Source organism: Procambarus clarkii, chromosome 22 (genome assembly GCF_040958095.1).
Source record: "Procambarus clarkii isolate CNS0578487 chromosome 22, FALCON_Pclarkii_2.0, whole genome shotgun sequence".
Taxonomy (NCBI): Eukaryota; Metazoa; Arthropoda; class Malacostraca; order Decapoda; family Cambaridae; genus Procambarus; species Procambarus clarkii.
Window position 1 is genome coordinate 14,959,501 of NC_091171.1, and position 22,163 is coordinate 14,981,663.

Genomic DNA, 22,163 nt, shown 5'->3' on the forward strand with positions numbered 1-22,163 from the left:
CCACATCACCCAGTCACCGTGGTAGGCCAGAACCAGAACCCCTAAGAGACGCAGATGGGCCACCACGACCCGGGTAAGGCGTGTGAAAACGCGAGGTGCCAGATTCAAGCCGAATAGGAGGCAACGAAAGTGGTCACTTTGATGCCCCACAACAAAACCGAGCCAGTCCGTGAACCGCGGATGAATCGGGACATACCAATACACATCCTTGAGGTCCAGGGGACACCATCCAAGCACCCGGCTCCAAGAGAAGGACGTGGTAAATTATGTGGTATATATATGTGGTATATATACCTGGGACAGAGTAGTCATCCTAAAAGTGGAGCAATAAACCGACGGGTTCAGGCAGGACAAGTCCAGGACCACACCCAAGCGAACTCACTCCGAGATAACCTGACAGAGCGCAGGACAGGAGGCGTGCCCCACCAACCCCTAAAGTTCCGAAGGAGGAAGGGCCACCCAATGCCACCCTAAGGCTAACCAACACCGAGCATGCAACATTGAAGCAGCCTGCATCCGCATATCATGATCAGTGAATTGGGTGAACGGGAAAACAAACAAGGAACAACACTCGCAAGACTCTGGGTCGAAAGTATCACTGACCCAACAGGCTGAATGATGGAGGCACAACTAGTGAGAGTCACCCTGAGACAAGGGGGCAGAGCAACCTTCAAACTTGCACAAAGCGAGAGGGGACCCAGGGGTCACGTCCATTGAATTAGAGCGCCCCTGTGGGGTTTCTCAAGGAGCTTAGTCGCGTTATCTCGCTAGGGAAAGCCCAGGCAGGGTACTGCTACCCGGCGCCCAAAAGCTTCCAAGCAAACTGCTAAAGCTGAACCCCCGGGATGTGTACACTCGCGGGGGCCTAGTGGAGGACCACCAAAATACAAAGGGCAGACCTCTCACCAAACAGGAAAACAAAAATACTCGCAAGAGGACAATGTGCCCAGGTGGAACAGAGCCGGCCACTATGAGAGGTGACAACTGGGTGCATAATACCTTGCGCCCCAACCAGTGACAAAAAACTACCCCCTACCCAGAGGCAAACAGGAAAGCAAGAAACACCCCAGCTGACTCCAAGGGCAGTCAATTACCGAGCAGCAAAAGACACAGCAGAGGTAGATCCCAAGGTGACCTGTATGTGGAAGGTAATCTCCAAATCCCTAAGGGCAGTACTTACAAGGCACCTAGGGAAGGGAACCCTAGGCGCATGGAGTCCGAGTACTGGAGAAATTACTCCTGGATCGCACACCCCTGAAGAGACAGCACCACACTACAAGGCACAGAACTGGAAAATTCTGGAGCCAAAGGCACATGACCTTGCCAGTTCCACATCAACTACAGAACTGCAGGGTGGATAGCCGGCACAGGAGTCTGGGGCACCCCCTTGACCCTCCCTGGGAGGGAGTGAGGGTTGCACAGAGGCATGGTGACGTGGTGATATCATGCTCATTTGCTCGTTTTCATTTCGGGAGTTCTGTCCACTAGTTCGGCCTTCAGCAGCAATATTTTAACCAGAATAGGGGTTTGTTTTGGGGGCTTACTTTTCTGGGTGCCTGACCCGGTCAATGGCAGACATAGAATGCTTACAACCACACAGTGGTTTCTATAGGCCATTGCTCCTCGTACCTCTCTGAGAATGCCATGTTCTGGCTCATGGTCCCTGGTAGGCCTAGAACTCCATACACATTGACTGATGCCGGGGTCTAGTACATTCATATTAGCCCGGATAGTTCTGGGGCTGATATGGATATCAGCCGGGATAGCTCTGGGGCTCCAAAGGGGCTCCCCCCAGAAATGGTTATGTTGAGAGAGGTAACTAGCACACCAGGTATAAACAGCTAGGAGGCAGGGCATAAGAGCTAAATCTCGCTTTCCCTCACTTTCTGATAGGTAAGCACTAAGTTACCACAATACTTAGATGGCAAAATTATTTCTTGGAGCTCCCACATTGAAGTGTTGGCAGTCTGTGTACATGCATGTGTGTGAACTTATGTAAATAAGCTAGAAAAAATAAACTGATAAAAATACATAACAAAAATTTGCAGAAAATGTGCCAAATTGTAACAAGTTTGGTGCAACTGGCTACACCTAATCACTATTTGAACACTAACATGCAATATGCTGGATAAGTTATACTGTACTGCACAAAAAAATGGACCAATAAGGACATCATGGAAATTGAATTTACCTGTCCTCTTGCAGAAGAGTCGAATCTAAGGGAAGATGTGCTGGTCTCTCAGCTTTCAGCTCATTCTCCTCATCTTTTAGCTCATTCTCCTCGTCTTTTAATTCTTGAGTAATTGCTGTGCAGCCCTGTGAATCCAGTCTTGTAACAGATGGTTGATGTATTAGTTGGTCCTCTAAATTGCAATAATGATGTTTTAAAGCTTCAAGCTCACGAATCTGAAATACCAGCGTTCAATGAAAAGCGATGAACCCAGTGGCTCCCTGAAGCTACTGTATCTTGCTGAGATTATATTATTAGATCCAAATATAAGATCACATCAGCTGTGGAGTTCAGTTCAGCCTACCAGAGACAAAAGTTTATTTATTTACAACTTATTTTATTCCCCCAACTACAGTATAGAAACAGCGTAGTAATCCAACACAGCCTGACTCCAACGGCTGAGAAGGCCTACCTCGATGTCCTATAGTGTAGATTGTGTGTAATTACTTAAGTGTAATTGCCTAAGTGTAATTACCGAAATGTAGTTACAGAATGAGAGCTACACTCGTGGTGTCCCATCTACCCAGAACTCTTTGTCATATAACGCTTTGAAACTACTGACGGTTTTGGCCTCCACCACCTTCTCACTTAACTTGTTCCAACCGTCTACCACTCTGTTTGCAAAAGTGAATTTTCTTATATTTCTTCGGCATCTTTGTTTAGTTAGTTTAAATCTATGACCTCTTGTTCTTCAAGTTCCAGGTCTTAGGAAATCTTCCCTATCAATTTTATCAATTCTTGTTACTATTTTGTACGTTTTGATCATATCACCTCTTTTTCTTTTGTCTTCTAGTTTTGGCATATTTAATGCGTCTAACCTCTCCTCGTAGCTCCTGCCCTTCAGTTCTGGGAGCCACTTAGTAGCATGTCTTTGCACCTTTTCCAGTTTGTTGATGTGCTTCTTAAGATATGGACACCACACAACCGCTGCATATTCTAGCTTTGGCCTAACAAAAGTCATGAACAATTTCTTTAGTATTTCGCCATCCATGTAATGCGCCAAACGAGTATTCTCGGTCGGCGGGAAACAGCACCAAACGAGAAAACTCTTTTTTATTTTTTCGTACCCATTCTAATTGTGTGTGAGGCTGATTTTGTATGAAATGGACTTTTAGCACTATCGCTCACTGGGCAGGCACCCGGTCAACTTAGGGGTCATGCACCGAGCGAGCGGGCAAGAGCGCGGTGGTACCTAAATGTGTATACTCGTTTCAGCTTTCTCACCTTAATTCTCGTGCTACATCGCTCGTTTTGGTATCATTGTGTTCGCAATTAAATTCCTTACAGGTGTGTATAAATATAATGTCCAAAAGCCTGGCGTGACTCCCAACAGCAAAGCCGTAAGTTGGCAAAAGTTACCCGTGAAACCACAAAATCAGTAACATGTGCATACTCGTTCCATTTTTCTCACCTTAATTCTCGTGATACATCGCTCGTTTTGGTATCATTGTGTTCGCAATTAAATTCCCTACAGATGTGTATGAATATAATGTACAAAAGCCTGGAATGCCTCCCCTGCAGAAAAGCCTAAAGTTACTCGTGAACGACTACCAATTTGTACACTGCAACCTAATGTGCATACTCGTTCAATTTGATAACATCAAATTTCATGTTACGTCTTTCATTTTGGTATCAAATTGTTCGCAATGTAAAGGCGCGCATTTTAAAACTAGTCCCAAGATAATAGGATAATAAATAGAATTTTAACAAATATTTTAATATTTTGACTAAAAGCCTATTTATAATCTTATAAGTGTTCGGACATCAAGTTTCATGTTACATCTTTCATTTTGGTATCAAATTGTGCGCATTCAAAAGGCGCTTATTTTGATACTATCCCGAGGTCGATTGGATAAAAAACCAGCGTTGAATGTAATGAAACGCCATTTTCTGGGTGAGCCCCGGAGGCTCCCTGGAGCTTATCGGGCTAATGTATGTTATGTTAGACCGGGACATTAGCTAAGGAGTTCAGACCTACCAGGGACCAGCGCCAGAACCTGGCCCCTTCAGAGAGGTTTCAGGGAGCAATGGCCCTGGAAAACCCCATATGGTTGGGGGTTTTCCTTATCTGCCATCGACCGGGGTTAGGCACCCAGAAAGGTAGGCGTAACAAAACAAACCCCACATGGTAAGAAACTACAACAAAAACCGAACAGAGGTAGAAAACTCCCTACAATCCCAAGGAAACAAGCAAACAAGCAAACATCACACTTTACTGCCGCGCCGATCGTCCGCGCAGCCCTCCCCACCCCGGGAGGGGGAGGGGGAGCCCCGGACCTACCGCGCCGGCTGCCAAGCTCCAGTTCGGAAGCTAAGCTTCAACCAACGCGAAAAAAACGCCGACCGGTGGGAGGGAGGGTTTCCAGGGAGCCTCCGGGGCTCACCCAGAAAATGGCGTTTCATTACATTCAACGCTGGTTTTCTGTGGGGAGCCCCTACGGCTCCCTGGAGCTTCATACCCAAAGAGAAGGAAAAGAAAGGGCTAACCCGGGAGGCGGCCGCCACAAACTCTGCAACGCAAAGCCAAGACAACCGGTCGCAAACCTGCGACCCAAGGCAACAAGAACGCCCAAGAACAGACGCACATATGGATGGGCGGCCAAAAACCTGGGCGACCCACAAATCCCTGCGCCCGAGACGTCACCAACACAGCAGCAAATGCTGCAAACGTCTGAACAGCACGGGCGCAAAGACAGACCGCAGTAAGAAGGAAAACACTGCGGACGACCCGGGAGACCCGAGCCCTGAAAACAGGGAACGAAGGAACCGGATCAACCACAGCGCATCCCCAGGCACGGTACGCCGGCAACAGCAAAAAGCACAACTGGACAACACAGGACGCACCCCCCGGCCAAACCAAACAAGTACCAATACCCCAAGAACCCCTCCGGAAAGCAGCCGTCTCGACCGTCGCCAGGACAGAGAAAGGCTGCACACCAATAGCTACCACCAGTACCAAAGAGGAGGAAACTGAAACCGAAGGGGCTACCACAAACTGAGGGGAAGAGAAGAAGGCACCCTGAACAAGGACCAGGATGGCTCAGGCGACTCATGAGCAGGCCGGAGGGGAAACAAAACGCGAGAAGACGTAATAAACGTCATACAGTCTCCAAGACGAAGCTCGCAGGTGGGACACCGTCAACAAAGCCACCTGAACACCATAGAGATGGCGATACCTGCGTCAAAATACCAGACGCGAAGAGCCAAAGAGAAGGCCGAACCAGTCACGGACAGGACCGATTCGGCCTGCTGAAAGAGGCGAAGCCTCAGGAAAAACGCCCCGGGTACGGACACCTATCAAGCAGCGTCTGAAAAGAAGGCCAGGCCGGCCACAGTGGAACCATAAGGACTGTTCTCGTGGGAATGGGCTGCAACTGAGCCAGAACCCGAAGCAACAGCTGGACCGGGAGAAGAGGTACAGGTACCCCCCACCTCGACCAGGCCTGCCGAAAGCCTCCACCGTGAAGTCCTCGCAGGTGGGAAGGGCGCCACAAAACGGGCGACGCCTAGACCACGCCGACCCGAAGACGTCCATGGCCAGGAGTCCATAAGCCCAACAGAGCCAACAAAACGAATCGGCGACGACTGGCCAACCCACGAAGAGGAATGAACCGAGACAGCTGTCCACCAGGACGCAGGACACACCCCGGACACGAACCACACGGTTAACCAAACCCCCTGTGGTTCCGGCAAGAACCACCAGAGAACAGTCCAAACAGAGCTGAACGGTAGAGTACCTAGTGACCCAAACCCTCCGAAGCGCAAACCAGACAGCCATGAACACCTGAACCGGGCTGTGAGCCCGACGGACAGACAGACTCCATCAACCTCGGCCGACCTGGTGAGCACTGGTCACAAAGCCCCAGCCGAGAGACGACCCGTCCGTGAACACATCGAGCGAAGGCTCGGGGAGCCGCCAAGGCACGGAACCCCGAAAACCCCAAAGAGGAAGCTGGTGACGCAGCACCAACACCAGATCCCCAGAGGAACCCAAGGAATGCAAGAGGCGGAAGTGGAGTCTCCGTAGGAACCAACCGACGCCGGAGCCAAACCCGACTCCGCGGGCAGACAAGCACGCCGAAGTGCAAACTCCCGCACAACCGCCCAAGCAACCGCTGAGCAACCCGGGACCCCCTCCTGAACAGCCAAAGGCGGGACCACAGCCACAGTAACACTTCTGGAGGGAAGACAATGAGGGGCCCAAGAGCCTGAAACAAGGCCCAGGTCCGAACCCGGGACGGAAACAGAAGGTAAAACCTCCAGATCACCAGGAAACCAAACCCAGCGATCTGGAAAGAACCATCCCCTGGTGAGCAGACAAGCGGACTGACTGGGAGCCCACTCCAGCCAGTCGTCGAGGTAGGCCAGACACCGAATCTCAGATGCAGACAGGGCACTAAGATCCGGTAAAGATGCAAAGAGTATACAAAGTGCCCTTCACAAAATAGGGAATGCAATAAAAACAGCAAACCTGAAGCCCCACCACCAAAGCATTGTATGACAATCATATGAAGACATATTATGACATATGACAATCATTATATGACAATATGACAATTATAATCAAAGCATTATATGACAAAGTGCTGGGAAGACGGGACACCACGAGAGTAGCTCTCATCCTGTAACTACACTTAGGTAAGTACACATAGGTAATTACCAACCGTGCTAGCCCCAGAAAAACTGGAGAGGAACGTGTCAAGAAGTGACCTGGAGGTCCAGGTCCACCATCCATGCACCCGGCCCTAACAGAATCCGAACAGGAGACAACAGTCCTCCGAGCAGGGCAGAGGATCCAGGGCGCAGACGGAAGTAGTCCAGAAGAACTGCAGACTGGAAAAGCTCATGACTGCAAAGAGCAGACGGGAAGCCCAGAAGGATGGGGCGGATCGACCACGCCCCACGCACCCACGAAGAGGAAATGACGAAGCGCAGGGAAGAAGCCCACCCCGCCAGCTCTGAACCCCCCCCAAGGGGGAGAAGCCGGCCTCCGACGCCAGCAGAGGCCGGAAGACAACCCAAAGCGCCCACCAACAGCGGGACCAAGCGAGAGGCAACAGAGCAAGCTGCTCCCCCAGCGCCCAGTCAACAGAGAAGGGAACAGAACCCCTTCAGAAAGAAAAAGTACACTACCGAAGTCATGAGGAGAGACTACGGAAATGAAACCACACTTCGCTGGAAGAGGAAGTGAGGGGAGACCTGATCACCACATACAAGATACCCAAGGGAATCGTCAGGGTGGAGAAGGACAGGATATGTAACACAAGGGGCACACGCACTAGGGGACACAGGTGGAAACTGAGTACCCAAAAGAGCCACAGATAGAATTAAAGTTTTTTTTTTTTTTTTTTTTTTTTTTTTTTTTTTTTTTTTGAGTGTCAGAATGGGAACGGGAAAGCACTAAGAAGTAATGTGGCGACTCCTCACACAAGTAACGAGGCTGACCCCCATACAATGTCACATGTAGACATGACAGAGCCCAAGAGGCACAGGAACCGAAGGTGAAGCTGGAGGAGGCAGAAGTCACACTGCAGCAAGCTCCTGGAAATATCGAATTACCTAAGTATTGGGCACAGGTTGAGGGCTACAGTGGTGTCCCAGGTTACATAAAGGTTCAGGGAAGAGTAAAAGCAAATAAAATACAATAAACAAGTAAAAGTGAGTGAAAATAGCCGAGTGGAAAAGTTTGTTTTGGTCTAGAACAAAATCAAAGATGGCCGCCGCCACCACCCCCACTGAGAAGGTAGACACACCATCAGATGATGGTTTCAAAGGATTCTCACCACAAGATATAAGGAAAGGAGGTGTTCTTGGCAGGTTAGAGATAATTGAGGATATGCAAAAGAAGTATGAAGAAAAAGTGCTTAAATTGGAAGAGGACAATGGAGCTCTTTGGAGTGAGCTTTGCACTCTAAAAGGGAGTATGCTTCAACAAGGTAAGATTATTACTGCATTAACAGACAAGGTAACAAATCAGGAGGAGCAAATCAAGGAACTAGTGAAAGAAAATGAGGCATGGAAAGTGAAGTGTGGTGACTTTGAAGAAATAAACAAGAAAATAGACTCATATGGTGAACAACTCCAAGCAAGCCTAAGGGCTAACATAGAGTTAGGTAAGGATCTCCAACTGGAAACTTCACTGACAACTCACATAGAGGAGGTGAATAAAGAACTAGAAAAGTATAAAGAAGAAATAAAAGCGACATATGCTGAAGTTGTAAAAGAAAAAGAGACTATCAAAGAAGTGTGTTCGGAAGTCAAAACCAGAAATGACCAACAAGAAGCAGAAATTAGGCAAGCAATTAGGAAAGAACTGGTTACCAACAGTAAACTGGTACAAAACACTGCAGATAGAACTAAGTCCATAATCATTTTTGGATGTTTAGAGAAGGAAATTTCATCTAGGGTGGACCGAGCGGCAGAAGAGATGAAAATCATAGAGAAAATAGTAGGTTTAGGAGAAGGCTCAAAGGAAAATGTCAGTGATTTTAGAAGAATAGGAAAATATGAGAAAGAAAAGAACCGCCCCTTAAGGGTGACATTTAATGGAGTGAAAAACATGATGGAAGTGCTAAGAAATGCCAGGAAACTGCAGAGTGATGAGGTTGGCAAATTTTGGTCAATAAGACAAGACCTCTCCAAGGAAGACAGAGAAAAGCTAAAAATGAACTTAATTGAGGCAAAACGTCTAAATGGGGATAGAAATGAAGAAGACAGAAATTCTTTTTTTTACAAAGTGACAGGGACTGGAAAGCTTGTGAAATGGTACATAAAAACAAAGCAACAAGATCAGTAGTGGAAGGGGGAGTAAAGAGCAAAGGAAAAGGGAACATGTTCCTGAAAATTGTATATACAGAGCACCACTTGGTTTCCGAACTTTAGTTATCCGAAACTTCCAGTTTCCCGATTGGGGTTGGGGAGTCATGCTACCCGAACAAAGTTCGGGTAGGAAGAAGTCCGCCAAGCGTCACGCCGGCTTGTGGTGGTGGGTGGGAGATGGTCCAGGGTGCCCACTGTGACTTCACAGATTCACGGCCTATTATTCCTATTACAGTATTTTGAATTGCCATAAGGCTGGAATGTTCATTCTGTGCTTTTGTTTTACATATCTGCACAATCAAGAAACATCTGTGCACCATGTTGGCTCCAAATGGACACATTGCGTCAGTGATGGCTGACTGGTGGGTGGATGGAGCTTAGGTGGGAGGCAGTATGAGAGGGGGGGGGGGAGAATCAGTGAGAGAGGGGGATAATTAGTCAGAAAGGGAGGGAGAGAGAGATGCTAGGATGGAGGGGGAGGTAGGGAGAGATGTTAGGAGGGAGGGGGAGGTAGGGAGAGATGCTAAGAGGGAGGGGGAGGTAGGGAGAGATGCTAAGAGGGAGGGGGAGGTAGGGAGAGATGCTAAGAGGGAGGGGGAGGTAGGGAGAGATGTTAGGAGGTAGGGAGAGATGCTAAGAGGGAGGGGGAGGTAGGGAGAGATGTTAGGAGGTAGGGAGAGATGCTAAGAGGGAGGGGGAGGTAGGGAGAGATGTTAGGAGGTAGGGAGAGATGCTAAGAGGGAGGGGGAGGTAGGGAGAGATGCTAAGAGGGAGGGGGAGGTAGGGAGAGATGTTAGGAGGTAGGGAGAGATGCTAAGAGGGAGGGGGAGGTAGGGAGAGATGTTAGGAGGTAGGGAGAGATGCTAGGATGGAGGGGGAGGTAGGGAGAGATGTTAGGAGGTAGGGAGAGATGCTAAGAGGGAGGGGGAGGTAGGGAGAGATGCTAAGAGGGAGGGGGAGGTAGGGAGAGATGCTAAGAGGGAGGGGGAGGTAGGGAGAGATGTTAGGAGGTAGGGAGAGATGCTAAGAGGGAGGGGGAGGTAGGGAGAGATGTTAGGAGGTAGGGAGAGATGCTAAGAGGGAGGGGGAGGTAGGGAGAGATGTTAGGAGGTAGGGAGAGATGCTAAGAGGGAGGGGGAGGTAGGGAGAGATGCTAGGAGGTAGGCAGGAAGGGACGGAAGTAGTGAGAATTAGGGAGGGAAAGGCAAGCTGGCAGGCACAGGCTGGCAGGCACAGGCTGGCAGGCACAGGCAGACAGGCACAGGCAGACAGGCAGGCAGGCAGGCAGGCAGGCTGGGAAGGAGGCAGGCAGGCAGGCTCGGGTAAGGAAGCGGTCAGCCAAGCGTCGTGCCGGCCCGTGGTGGGTGGGTGGGGGGGGTGGGTGATGGTTTAGTTTGCTCACTGACCGTGTCGGGCGCCGCCGCCTACCCTGTGACGTCACAGACTCACGGCCTATTGTTCCCATTGTTTGAATTTGTCACGAGACTGGAGTGTTCATTCCGTGACTTTGTTTTACATATCAGCACAATCAAGGAACATCCGTGCACCATGTCGGCTCCAAATGCACGCATTGTGTCAGTGAAAGCATCTACAAGCGGGTTACATAAAAGAAAGAGGTCAGTGATGACATTTGAAAAGAAAGTTGAAATAATTAAGAAGGTGGAAAGCGGTGTCCCGAGAAGTGTCGTGTGCGCTGAGTATGGCATTAGTAAAAGTACTGTTTTTGATCTTCTTAAGGCTAAACCTATCATTTTTGACTATTTCTCTAGAAGTGAAAGTGATAAAGCAATACGAAATAGAAAGGTAGTAAGTAAAGCAAAAGTGGAGAGTGTTGATAACGCAGTGTGGGAGTGGTACAGACAGAGACGTGAGGTGACGAAGAAGCCAGTGGCAGGCTGGCTCCTCGTGGAAAAGGCGCGTGAATTTCACCAAGCAATGAAAATTACTCAAAAGTGTGTATACAGTGATGGTTGGCTCAGAAGTTTTAAAACCCGTCATGGCATTAGGTTTATTAAAGTGCATGGTGAAAGACAATCTGCTGATATTGTTGGTGCTGATGAGTATGTGAGTAAATTTGCGGAGATGGTGCAGGAACAAAATTTATCTCCAGAGCAAATTTATAATGCTGATGAGACAGGTTTGTACTGGCGTATGCTTCCCACAGAAACGATGGCTCATAGTGGTGAGGACGATCCTTCAGGTGGTTATAAACAGAACAAACAGAGAATTTCTTTGTTGTGCTGTGCAAATGCAGCTGGCACGCACAAATTAAAGTTACTTGTGATTGGAATTAGTAAAAACCCCAGGGCTTTAAAGTCAGCCAGGTGCCTCCCTGTGATTTATAAGGACCAGCCAAGTGCGTGGATGTCTCGAGTAATATTTGTCGAGTGGTTTAATAAGAACTTTGTACCCGAGGTGAAGGAGCACCTGAAAAGTGTTGGTCTCCCGCAAAACAGCAAAGTTGTGCTGCTGCTAGATAACAGTTCAACGCATCCACGAGGTGATGAGCTTATAAATGGCAATATTATTGGAACGTTCTTGCCACCCAATACAACCTCAGTGATCCAACCCATGGATCAAGGAATAATTAAGAACCTTAAACACCACTACAAGAGGATGTTTGCCAGACGTCTTAACAATCAGCTTGGAACACTTAAGGACTTTTATAAAGTCTTCACAATAAAGTCAGCTATCTGGACTATTGCTAGTGCGTGGGATGAGGTAAAGCAGACAACACTAAGAAATGGTTGGAAAAAACTTTGGCCCGCGTCAAGTCTGTTTCCTGAGGAAGATGACGAGGCAGATTTTGAAGGATTTGCGGTGAAGAAAGTTAGCGAGAAGAAAAAATTAAGAGAGGAACTCCTAGCCTATGTCAAGGGGATTAAGTCCCCTGAGATTAGAGCAGAACTGGTGACTGAAACAATCGAAGATGACATAGATAGATGGATAGATTTTGATGAAGCAGCCCCAAACAATCGAAACATGACTAATGATGAAATTATAGAATTAGTATGTACAGCAAAAAAGCCAGACGAGTGCAGTGAAGAAGATGGAGAGGAAGAGGAAGAGGAAGAGGATGAAGAAACGTTAAAGGAAAAATTTGATATGGAAAAAGTTCAGCAAAATTTTGAATACATTCTGGGATTTATGGACACGAGTTACAGCGAGTTTGAAACTAAGGACATGATGAGTCTGTACAATATGTATATGAAGTTTTTAAAAACAAGAGCCAAGGGAATGAAACAAATGTCAATTACAGAGTCTTTTGCAATGGCTTCCAAGAAAGCTCGCATTGCATCACCTGCACCTGACTCATCGCATGTTGACCCAGTCAATCCAACACCATCAACATCCACCACCACCTCTTCCATGTAAATAACTATGCTTCATCAACATCGATCATCAACATAAGAGGATCAGGACTTCAATTATTGGTGAGTACAAACAAAATACGGTCACGCATTTACGCTATGAACCTGTCGATTTTTTCCCTTAGATTTTTTTCACATTATTTTTTTTATTTTTTCCTCCATTTCTCGTATACGAACTTACATGTTAACCGACGGGTCTCGTCCCCAAGGGGTTCGGAAACCAAGTGGTGCTCTGTACCAACATAGATGGAGTGAGGTCAAAAACTTTGGAGTTGCAAGATATAATCCAGCTTAGGGTCCCAGATATTGTTACATTATCAGAGACGAAACTTGAAGGAAATATAATAAATGAAGTCGTATTCCCAAGAGGCTATTCAGTTTGGAGACGTGACAGGAAAAATAGGAAGGGAGGAGGAGTGGCTGTACTGGTGAAAAAACACCTGAAGGTAAAAGAGTTAATATTTGAAAACCCTCGAGATATTGACATAATGGCATTGCAGGTCTGGAATCAGGATGATAAGCTGATAATTGTAAATACCTACAGCCCACCAGCAAGCAACACATGGACAAAGGAAGAACTGGATGACAAACGAGAGGGCCTCATAATGGTCATGAGAGATATTATTGTACAAGCAGATAAAGATAAATCACGACTGTTGATACTGGGGGACTTCAACTTTAGAGCAATAGACTGGGAGGCCTATGAAGCAAGAACGGAGGACTTTTGGACATGCAGATTTGTGAACCTCATTCTGGAGACATTCTTGTATCAACACATAAAGCAAGCCACAAGAATGAGGGAAGGAGATGTACCGTCAGTACTGGATCTAGTATTCACCAGGAAAGAAGAAGAGATTTTTGACATCCAGTACCTTCCTCCCTTGGGAAAGAGTGATCACGTCCTGTTAGACATTAAATATGCTTTAAGATATCATCTAGAAGAAAATGGGGACATTGAAACAGTTGATAAACTCGATTTAAGGAGAGGCAACTATGGGGAACTTCGAAATTTTTTTAATGAGTGTAATTGGACAGAATTGTTGCTAGGCAGGGAAGTAAATGAAATGTATGCCAAATTTTTAAAACTATACGAGGAAGGCACACAAACATTCATACCAAAACAGAGACGCAGGGCCAGAAAACAGGATTGGTTCGACAGAAATTGTGAGAGGGCAAGAGACCAAAAGACACAAAAATGGAATCAGTATAGGAAGAGGCCAAACCCCCAAACATACCAGCGATACAAAGATGCGAGAAACAACTATACAGCAGTAAGGAGAGAGGCAGAAAGAAATTTTGAAAAAGGGATAGCAGATAAATGTAAAACAGAACCGGGCCTATTCTACAAATTCATAAACAACAAATTGCAGGTAAAGGATAATATCCAGAGGTTGAAAATGGGAAACAGATTCACGGAAAATGAAAAGGAAATGTGTGAAACATTAAATGAAAAGTTCCAAAGTGTGTTTGTACAAAATGAAATCTTCAGAGAACCAGACACAATAAGAATTCCAGAGAACAACATAGAGCGGATAGAGGTGTCTAGAGATGAAGTGGAAAATATGCTAAAGGAGCTCGGGAAGAACAAAGCAGCTGGCCCAGATGGAGTTTCACCATGGGTTCTGAGAGAATGTGCATCTGAACTCAGCATTCCACTTCACCTGATCTTTCAGGCATCCCTGTGTAGAGGAATCGTAGCAGACGTGTGGAAACAGGCTAACATAGTTCCAATCTACAAAAGTGGCAGCAGGGAAGACCCCCTCAATTATAGACCTGTATCATTGACAAGTGTAATAGTGAAAGTATTGGAAAAGCTAATCAAAACTAAATGGGTAGAACACCTGGAGAGAAATGATATAATATCAGACAGACAGTATGGTTTTCGATCTGGAAGATCCTGTGTATCGAATTTACTCAGTTTCTATGATCGAGCCACAGAGATATTACAGGAAAGAGATGGTTGGGTTGACTGCATCTATCTGGACCTAAAAAAGGCTTTCGACAGAGTTCCACATAAGAGGTTGTTCTGGAAACTGGAAAATATTGGAGGGGTGACAGGTAAGCTTCTATCATGGATGAAAAATTTTCTGACCGATAGAAAAATGAGGGCAGTAATCAGAGGCAATGTATCAGAATGGAGAAATGTCACAAGTGGAGTACCACAGGGTTCAGTTCTTGCACCAGTGATGTTTATTGTGTACATAAATGATCTACCAGTTGGTATACAGAATTATATGAACATGTTTGCTGATGATGCTAAGATAATAGGAAGGATAAGAAATTTAGATGATTGTCATGCCCTTCAAGAAGACCTGGACAAAATAAGTATATGGAGCACCACTTGGCAAATGGAATTTAATGTTAATAAATGTCATGTTATGGAATGTGGAATAGGAGAACATAGACCCCACACAACCTATATATTATGTGAGAAATCTTTAAAGAATTCTGATAAAGAAAGAGATCTAGGAGTGGTTCTGGATAGAAAACTATCACCTGAGGACCACATAAAGAATATTGTGCAAGGAGCCTATGCAATGCTTTCTAACTTCAGAATTGCATTTAAATACATGGATGGCGATATACTAAAGAAATTGTTCATGACTTTTGTTAGGCCAAAGCTAGAATATGCAGCTGTTGTGTGGTGCCCATATCTTAAGAAGCACATCAACAAACTGGAAAAGGTGCAAAGACATGCTACTAAGTGGCTCCCAGAACTGAAGGGCAAGAGCTACGAGGAGAGGTTAGAAGCATTAAATATGCCAAAACTAGAAGACAGAAGAAAAAGAGGTGATATGATCACTACATACAAAATAGTAACAGGAATTGATAAAATCGACAGGGAAGACTTCCTGAGACCTGGAACTTCAAGAACAAGAGGTCATAGATTTAAACTAGCTAAACACAGATGCCGAAGAAATATAAGAAAATTCACCTTCGCAAATAGAGTGGTAGACGGTTGGAACAAGTTAAGTGAGAAGGTGGTGGAGGCCAAGACCGTCAGTAGTTTCAAAGCGTTATATGACAAAGAGTGCTGGGAAGACGGGACACCACGAGCGTAGCTCTCATCCTGTAACTACACTTAGGTAATTACACTTAGGTAATTACCTGTTGACGGACGGTTGAGAGGCAGGACCAAGGAGCCAGAGCTCAACCCCCACAAGCACAACTAGGTGAGGACATATATTGTAAAAGCACAAGCCGCCGACTAGTGGCAAAGAGCACTACGCCGGCCAGGCAAAGAAGGCACAAAACTGCATCAAAAGGCCCACCTCGACAGCAAAACCACAAAGTCCCAGCACAACCACAACATGTGCCAAGACCCAAAAAGCTCAGTCTGCAAGCCAGGAAGACCCCGGAACCCCAAAAGGCAGAACCGGGTCACACGAGGAAACAAAGTCCCCTGAACCCACAAAAGGGGGCCCAAGAGGAAGAAACCTCCAGAACGAAACCAAGGAACCCAAAGGAACCCAGAATCGAACCAGGGGGAGCCCAAACCACCACATTTGCCGGCGGAGAACACCACTAAAAGGCAAAGCACAGACCCCAGCAGAACGCCCTGGGAAAACGGTCCCAACAGACCGAAAACCGAGGGGCAAGGTGTGGGAGCAAGCATACCAGCCAGGGGCACTGAGCCTAAACCCATAGGCTCAGACCCAAAATCAACACCCAAACGTTCCCAGAGGAACAGGCAACGGCAAGAAAACACCAGAAAAACAAAGAAACGACAACAGGAGAACAAAAACCCTGAAAATTTTTTGAAAACTCACCAGAGACACTCGCTCGCACACCCAGACGCATGTAAACAAACCGCAACGCCGCCCTGGTGGCCACGCCGTGAAACCGGCAGACGAAAATGGCCGCCAGCAGGGGCTGTGACTGACGCTAAATACACAAAAACACGCCAGCAAATGTGGGAAGCTAGCAGACTAGAAGGGCGAAAAACGACGCCCAACAGCAGAAAAACCCCTGAAGGGGCAAAACCGCCCCAGAACTGCTAGCAGGCAACCCCCACAGCCCCGGGAACCAACAACAGAGGCCCCGGGGCAGAGCCGTCCTCCAAGCCCTCCGCCCTGAAAGAAAAGCAAGAGTCCATGGGAAAGGCAACAAGAAAGGGCCGCTGGTAAGACCCAGAAGCCTTGGCAGGAGGCACAGGCTCAAACCTCCGTCCCCAACCCGAACGGGGCAGCCCCCGAAAACCGCCCGAGTCTCTGCCGCAACTAAACCCCGCCCCGACCCCGAAACCCGCAGACGGTCCGGAGCCGGGAACATGGAGAGAAAGGGGCGAGCAGCACCTAACCAAACGGGGCGGCCACGGGGCATTCGAGTGGGAAACCAACCTAGCATGTTGCAGCAACCTAACCTAGCTTGCAACATGGATGCCGCCTGTACTCTGAACAGTAATAACATCAGGAGAGTACTGGAGAACAAGCAGAGAATCACTCGCAAGACTCCGGGTCAAGGTGTCAGTGACCCAACAGGCAGCATGACGGAGGTAAAATTGGCGACTGTCACCCGGAGACAAGGGAACAGCAACCAACGATCCCGTACAAGACGGGTTGGAACCCGGAAGACACATTCAATGGTCCCCCGAGCCCAGACAGGGGTTTCCAGGGCCCGTAGGGTAACAACTACGGGAAGCCCGGGCAAGGTGTTGCTAACCGGTTAAGAAACCCAAACATAACAAGAGGGTAGATTATAGCACTGAAAACCCCTGAGACGTGTACAAGCACGGGGGCCTAGCAGAGGGCCGCCAAACACTACCAGTGGAACTAGAACCACCTTAGGCAGACCCCCACCAGGCAAGAAAAATGAAAAACAAAAGAAAAACCCCGCAAAAGTACACCGTCTCCAGAGGCAACAGAAACCGGCCGCCGCTTAGGTGGCAGGCTGCGCAACACCTTGACGCCCTAACCAGCACAATACCAATCCCTACCCAGGGCCAAACAAGGGCCCCAAGCCCCAGCTGGCCCCAAGGGCGAGGCAAATGCCGAGCAGCAAGAACCTCTACGGGAATGGTTCCCGAACGCCCCAGGGAAGATAACCCTGTTACGCAAGGGCAGTACTCACAGGGCGCTTAGGGAAGGCAGCCACTAAGCACATGCAGCCCCGGCACTGATGAAGTACTCCTGGCCACCGCACACCACAACACACGGCAGTGAACGCCACACAAGGCAAACACCGCCTAGGAAACTGAGGCCAGAGAAGCGTCAATCCCGGTTGACATTAGCGAACGAACTGGAGCTTGGCAGCCGGCGCGGTAGGTCCGGGGCTCCCCCTCCCCCTCCCGGGGTGGGGAGGGCTGCGCGGACGATCGGCGCGGCAGTAAAGTGTGATGTTTGCTTGTTTGCTTGTTTCCTTGGGATTGTAGGGAGTTTTCTACCTCTGTTCGGTTTTTGTTGTAGTTTCTTACCATGTGGGGTTTGTTTTGTTACGCCTACCTTTCTGGGTGCCTAACCCCGGTCGATGGCAGATAAGGAAAACCCCCAACCATATGGGGTTTTCCAGGGCCATTGCTCCCTGAAACCTCTCTGAAGGGGCCAGGTTCTGGCGCTGGTCCCTGGTAGGTCTGAACTCCTTAGCTAATGTCCCGGTCTAACATAACATACATTAGCCCGATAAGCTCCAGGGAGCCGTAGGGGCTCCCCACAGAAAATGAATTTTATACAAATATTTTTTGTAGTGGACGCAAGTCCGGTCCAAAGTTAGGACTCGGGAGAAAAATAATGGACGCGAGTCTGGTCCAAAGTTACCGATAGTGTTAGGACCTCTAGTGAGAAGCAGCCATCTTGGAAAAAATCCCAGAATGCCCTAGGGCTGCTGGCTGGGTTAGTACTGAATGAGCAACCATGGGTGGCGCACGCGTCTCTGGCTCCCAAACACCTGTCCAACACGGAGTTGAAAGATAACGCTCTGTCGGTGAAATTGAAACCTTATTGTTTGAAGAACATAAGGGTCATAATATTGGTGAAGCTAGGCGCAATAAAGACCTAACACAAAGGTCGGATGCAAGTGATACAGCACCTATGAGGATGATACAGCGAGAGTATCCAGTTGTAGCTCTGAGCATCACCCTTGCAATCCTATGCTATCTCCAATTTATTTAGATGATACACAGATGAATCATTTTCTGCGTTCAGTGATGATGCATCTGATACAAGTAGCATACATGAACACTGTTAGCAGCTTCCATGATGGTGTTTTCCATAGATATTTTCAAGAATACCTGAATCTCTTCCTGACTGATGGACACTCTTTGAGGTTACCTTACAAATTGATCTTTTCCTATAATCTTTTCAATACTACCTTATGCTTTACAAGCTTGGCTACATACAACCTACAAGTGCCAAAGCCAAGGGTGCGTGAGTGCATTATTTGCAAGCACACAGAATGAAGAAACAGGAAGCAAAAATCTATCTGTATCTGGTGCAACGAGAGCGAAGTTGCGCTGTGCACCATGGACTACTTCGTTGATTATTACTCACTTCCGAAGTACTGAGTAATTACCTAAGTGTAGTTACAGGATGAGAGCTATGCTCGTTGTGTCCCGTCTTCCCAGCACTCTTTGTCATATAACGCTTTGAAACTACTGACGGTCTTGGCCTCCACCACCTTCTCACCTAACTTGTTCCAACCGTCTACCACTCTGTTTGCGAAAGTGAATTTTCTTATATTTCTTCGGAATCTGTGTTTAGCTAGTTTAAATCTATGACCTATTGTTCTTAAAGTTACAGGTCTCAGGAAATCTTCCCTATCGATTTTATCAATTCCTGTTACTATTTTGTACGTAGTGATCATATCACCTCTTTTTCTCCTGTCTTCCAGTTTTGGCATATTTAATGCCTCTAACCTCTACTCGTAGCTCTTGCCCTTCAGTTCTGGGACCCACTTAGTAGCATATCTTTGCACCTTTTCCAGTTTGTTGATGTGCTTCTTAAGATATGGGCACCTCACAACCACTGCATATTCTAGCTTTGGCCTGACAAAAGTCGTGAACAATTTGTTTAGTATATCGCCATCCATGTATTTAAAAGCAATTCTGAAGTTAGAAAGCACTTCATAAGCTCCTCGCACAACGTTCTTTATGTGATCGTCAGGTGATAGTTTTCTATCTAGAACCACCCCTAGATCTCTTTTATCAAAATTCTTTAAAGATTTCTCACATAATATATAGGTTGTGTGGGGGTCTATGTTCTATTCCACATTCCATAACATGGCATTTATTAACATTAAATTCCATTTGCCAAGTGGTGCTCCATATACTTATTTTGTCCAGGTCTTCTTGAAGGGCATGACAATCATCTAAGTTTCTTATCCTTCCTATTATCTAAGCATCATCAGCAAACATGTTCATATAATTCTGTATAACAACTGGTAGATCATTTATGTAGACAATAAACATCACTGGTGCAAGAACTGAACCCTGTGGTACTCCACTTGTGACATTTCTCCAGTCCGATACATTGCCTCTGATTACTGCCCTCATTTTTCTATCAATCAGAAAATTTTTCATCCATGTTAGAAGCTTACCTGTCACCCCTCCAATACTTTTTAGTTTCCAGAACAACCTTTTATGTGGAACTCTGTCGAAAGCCTTTTTTAGGTCTAGATAGATGCAGTCAACCCAATCATCTCTTTCCTGTAAAATCTCTGTGGCTCGATCATAGAAACTGAGTAAATTCAATACACGGGATCTTCCAGATCGAAAACCATACTTTCTGTCTGATATTACTGTATATCATTTCTCTGCAGGTGTTCTACCCATTTAGTTTTGATTAGTTTTTCCAATACTTTCACTATTACACTTGTCAATGATACAGGTCTATAATTGAGGGGGGTCTGCCCTGCTGCCACTTTTGTAGACTGGAACTATATTAGCCTATTTCCACACCTTTGCTACGACTCCTGTACACAGGGATGCCTGAAAGATCAGGTGAAGTGGAATGCTGAGCTCAGATGCACATTCTCTCAGAAACCCATGGTGAAACTTCATCTGGGCCAGCTGCTTTGTTCTTACTGAGCTCCTTTAGCATATTTTCCACTTCATCTCTAGACATCTCTATCCGCTCTGTTGTTCTCTGGAATTCTTATTGTGTCTGGTTCTCTGAAGATTTCATTTTGTACAAACACACTTTGGAACATTTCATTTAATGTTTCACACATTTCCTTTTAATTTTCCGTGAATCTATTTCCCATTTTCAACCTCTGGATATTATCCTTTACCTGCAATTTGTTGTTTATGAATTTGTGATACAGTTTGTTACTGTGTAAATAGTGTGTGAAACTGTACATATTGTAATTTTAGTGAATTTTTAACAAGTAATATTGCAACAATAAACATTTATTGTGGACACATTACTTACACATGTATCACAGTTCCATGGAACATTATGAACGTTCTACTGTATACATATTGTAAAGGACACAAATATGCATCATATACGATAAAAAACCAGCGTTGAACGTAATGAAACGCCATTTTCTGGGTGAGCCCCGGAGGCTCCCTGGAGCTTATCGGGCTAATGTGTGTTATGTTAGACCGGGACATTAGCTATGGAGTTCAGACCTACCAGGGACCAGCGCCAGAACCTGGCCCCTTCAGAGAGGTTTCAGGGAGCAATGGCCCTGGAAAACCCCATATGGTTGGGGGTTTTCCTTATCTGCCATCGACCGGGGTTAGGCACCCAGAAAGGTAGGCGTAACAAAACAAACCCCACATGGTAAAAAACTACAACAAAAACCGAACAGAGAGGTAGAAAACTCCCTACAATCCCAAGGAAAACAATCAAACAATCAATTTACTGCCGCGCCGGTCGTCCGCGCAGCCCTCCCCTCCCCGGGAGGGGGAGGGGGGGGGCCCCGGACCTCACCGCGCCGGCTGCCATCAGTTCGGAAACTAGGCTTCAACCAACGCGAAAAATCCCGCCGACCGGATGGGAGGGAGGGTAACCAGGGAGCCTCCGGGGCTCACCCAGAAAATGGCGTTTCATTACATTCAACGCTGGTTTTCTGGGGGGAGCCCCTACGGCTCCCTGGAGCTACATACCCAAAGAGAAGGAAAAATGGGACTTACCCGGGAGGCGGTGGCCACAAACTCCTCAACTCGAAGTCGAGACAACTGGCTGCAACCTGCGACCCAAAGCAACACAAGAACGACGAGGAGCAGGGACATTCACCAAATAACGGGCGGCCAGGACCCTGTTCGACTTCCAAAATCCACGCGCCCGAATATGAGCCCAAGACATATTACCAAACACGGCAGCCAAAGCCGCAAACTTCCTAACGTCATGGGCGCGAGGATAGACCGCAGGCTGGCTAGATTTAATAACCCTGCGGACAACCTGGGAGACCCAAGCCCTGGAACAGGGAACGAGGGAAACCGGATCAACCCAAAGCGCATCCCCAGCCACTCCGGCCGAAGCGCGCAGGTAACGGCGAAGTGCAGCAACAGGACACAACACATGATGCACCCCCGGCCGAACCAACCAAGCATCAATGACCCACGGACCCCTCCGGAAAGCAGCCGTCTCGTTCTTTGCCAGAAAGGACGGAGAAGGCTGCAAACGGACAAACCTACCCCCAGGACCAAAAGAGCAGTAACCCCTGCGCCGGAGGAGAGCATGAAGCTCCCCTACCCGGCCCCCAGAGGCCAATGCCAACAAAAACAAAGCCTTGGAAAAACAATCAGGAACCGAAGGGGCCACCACAAACCGAGGAGAGGAAAGATAGGAGAGCACCCTGTC

The 22,163-nt window shown here is 47.2% G+C and overlaps 1 protein-coding gene across 1 annotated transcript in view; it reads right to left on the reverse strand.

Moving 5' to 3' along the window:
- The window catches only part of Klp98A (kinesin-like protein 98A), a 404,256-nt gene that overhangs the window by 203,687 nt on the left and 178,406 nt on the right, over nucleotides 1-22,163 (reverse strand). Inside the window, exon 17 of the mRNA XM_069329479.1 lies at nucleotides 2,192-2,406. Within this exon, the coding sequence (XP_069185580.1) occupies nucleotides 2,192-2,406 (215 nt within the window). The remainder of the gene's footprint in view (nucleotides 1-2,191; nucleotides 2,407-22,163) is intronic.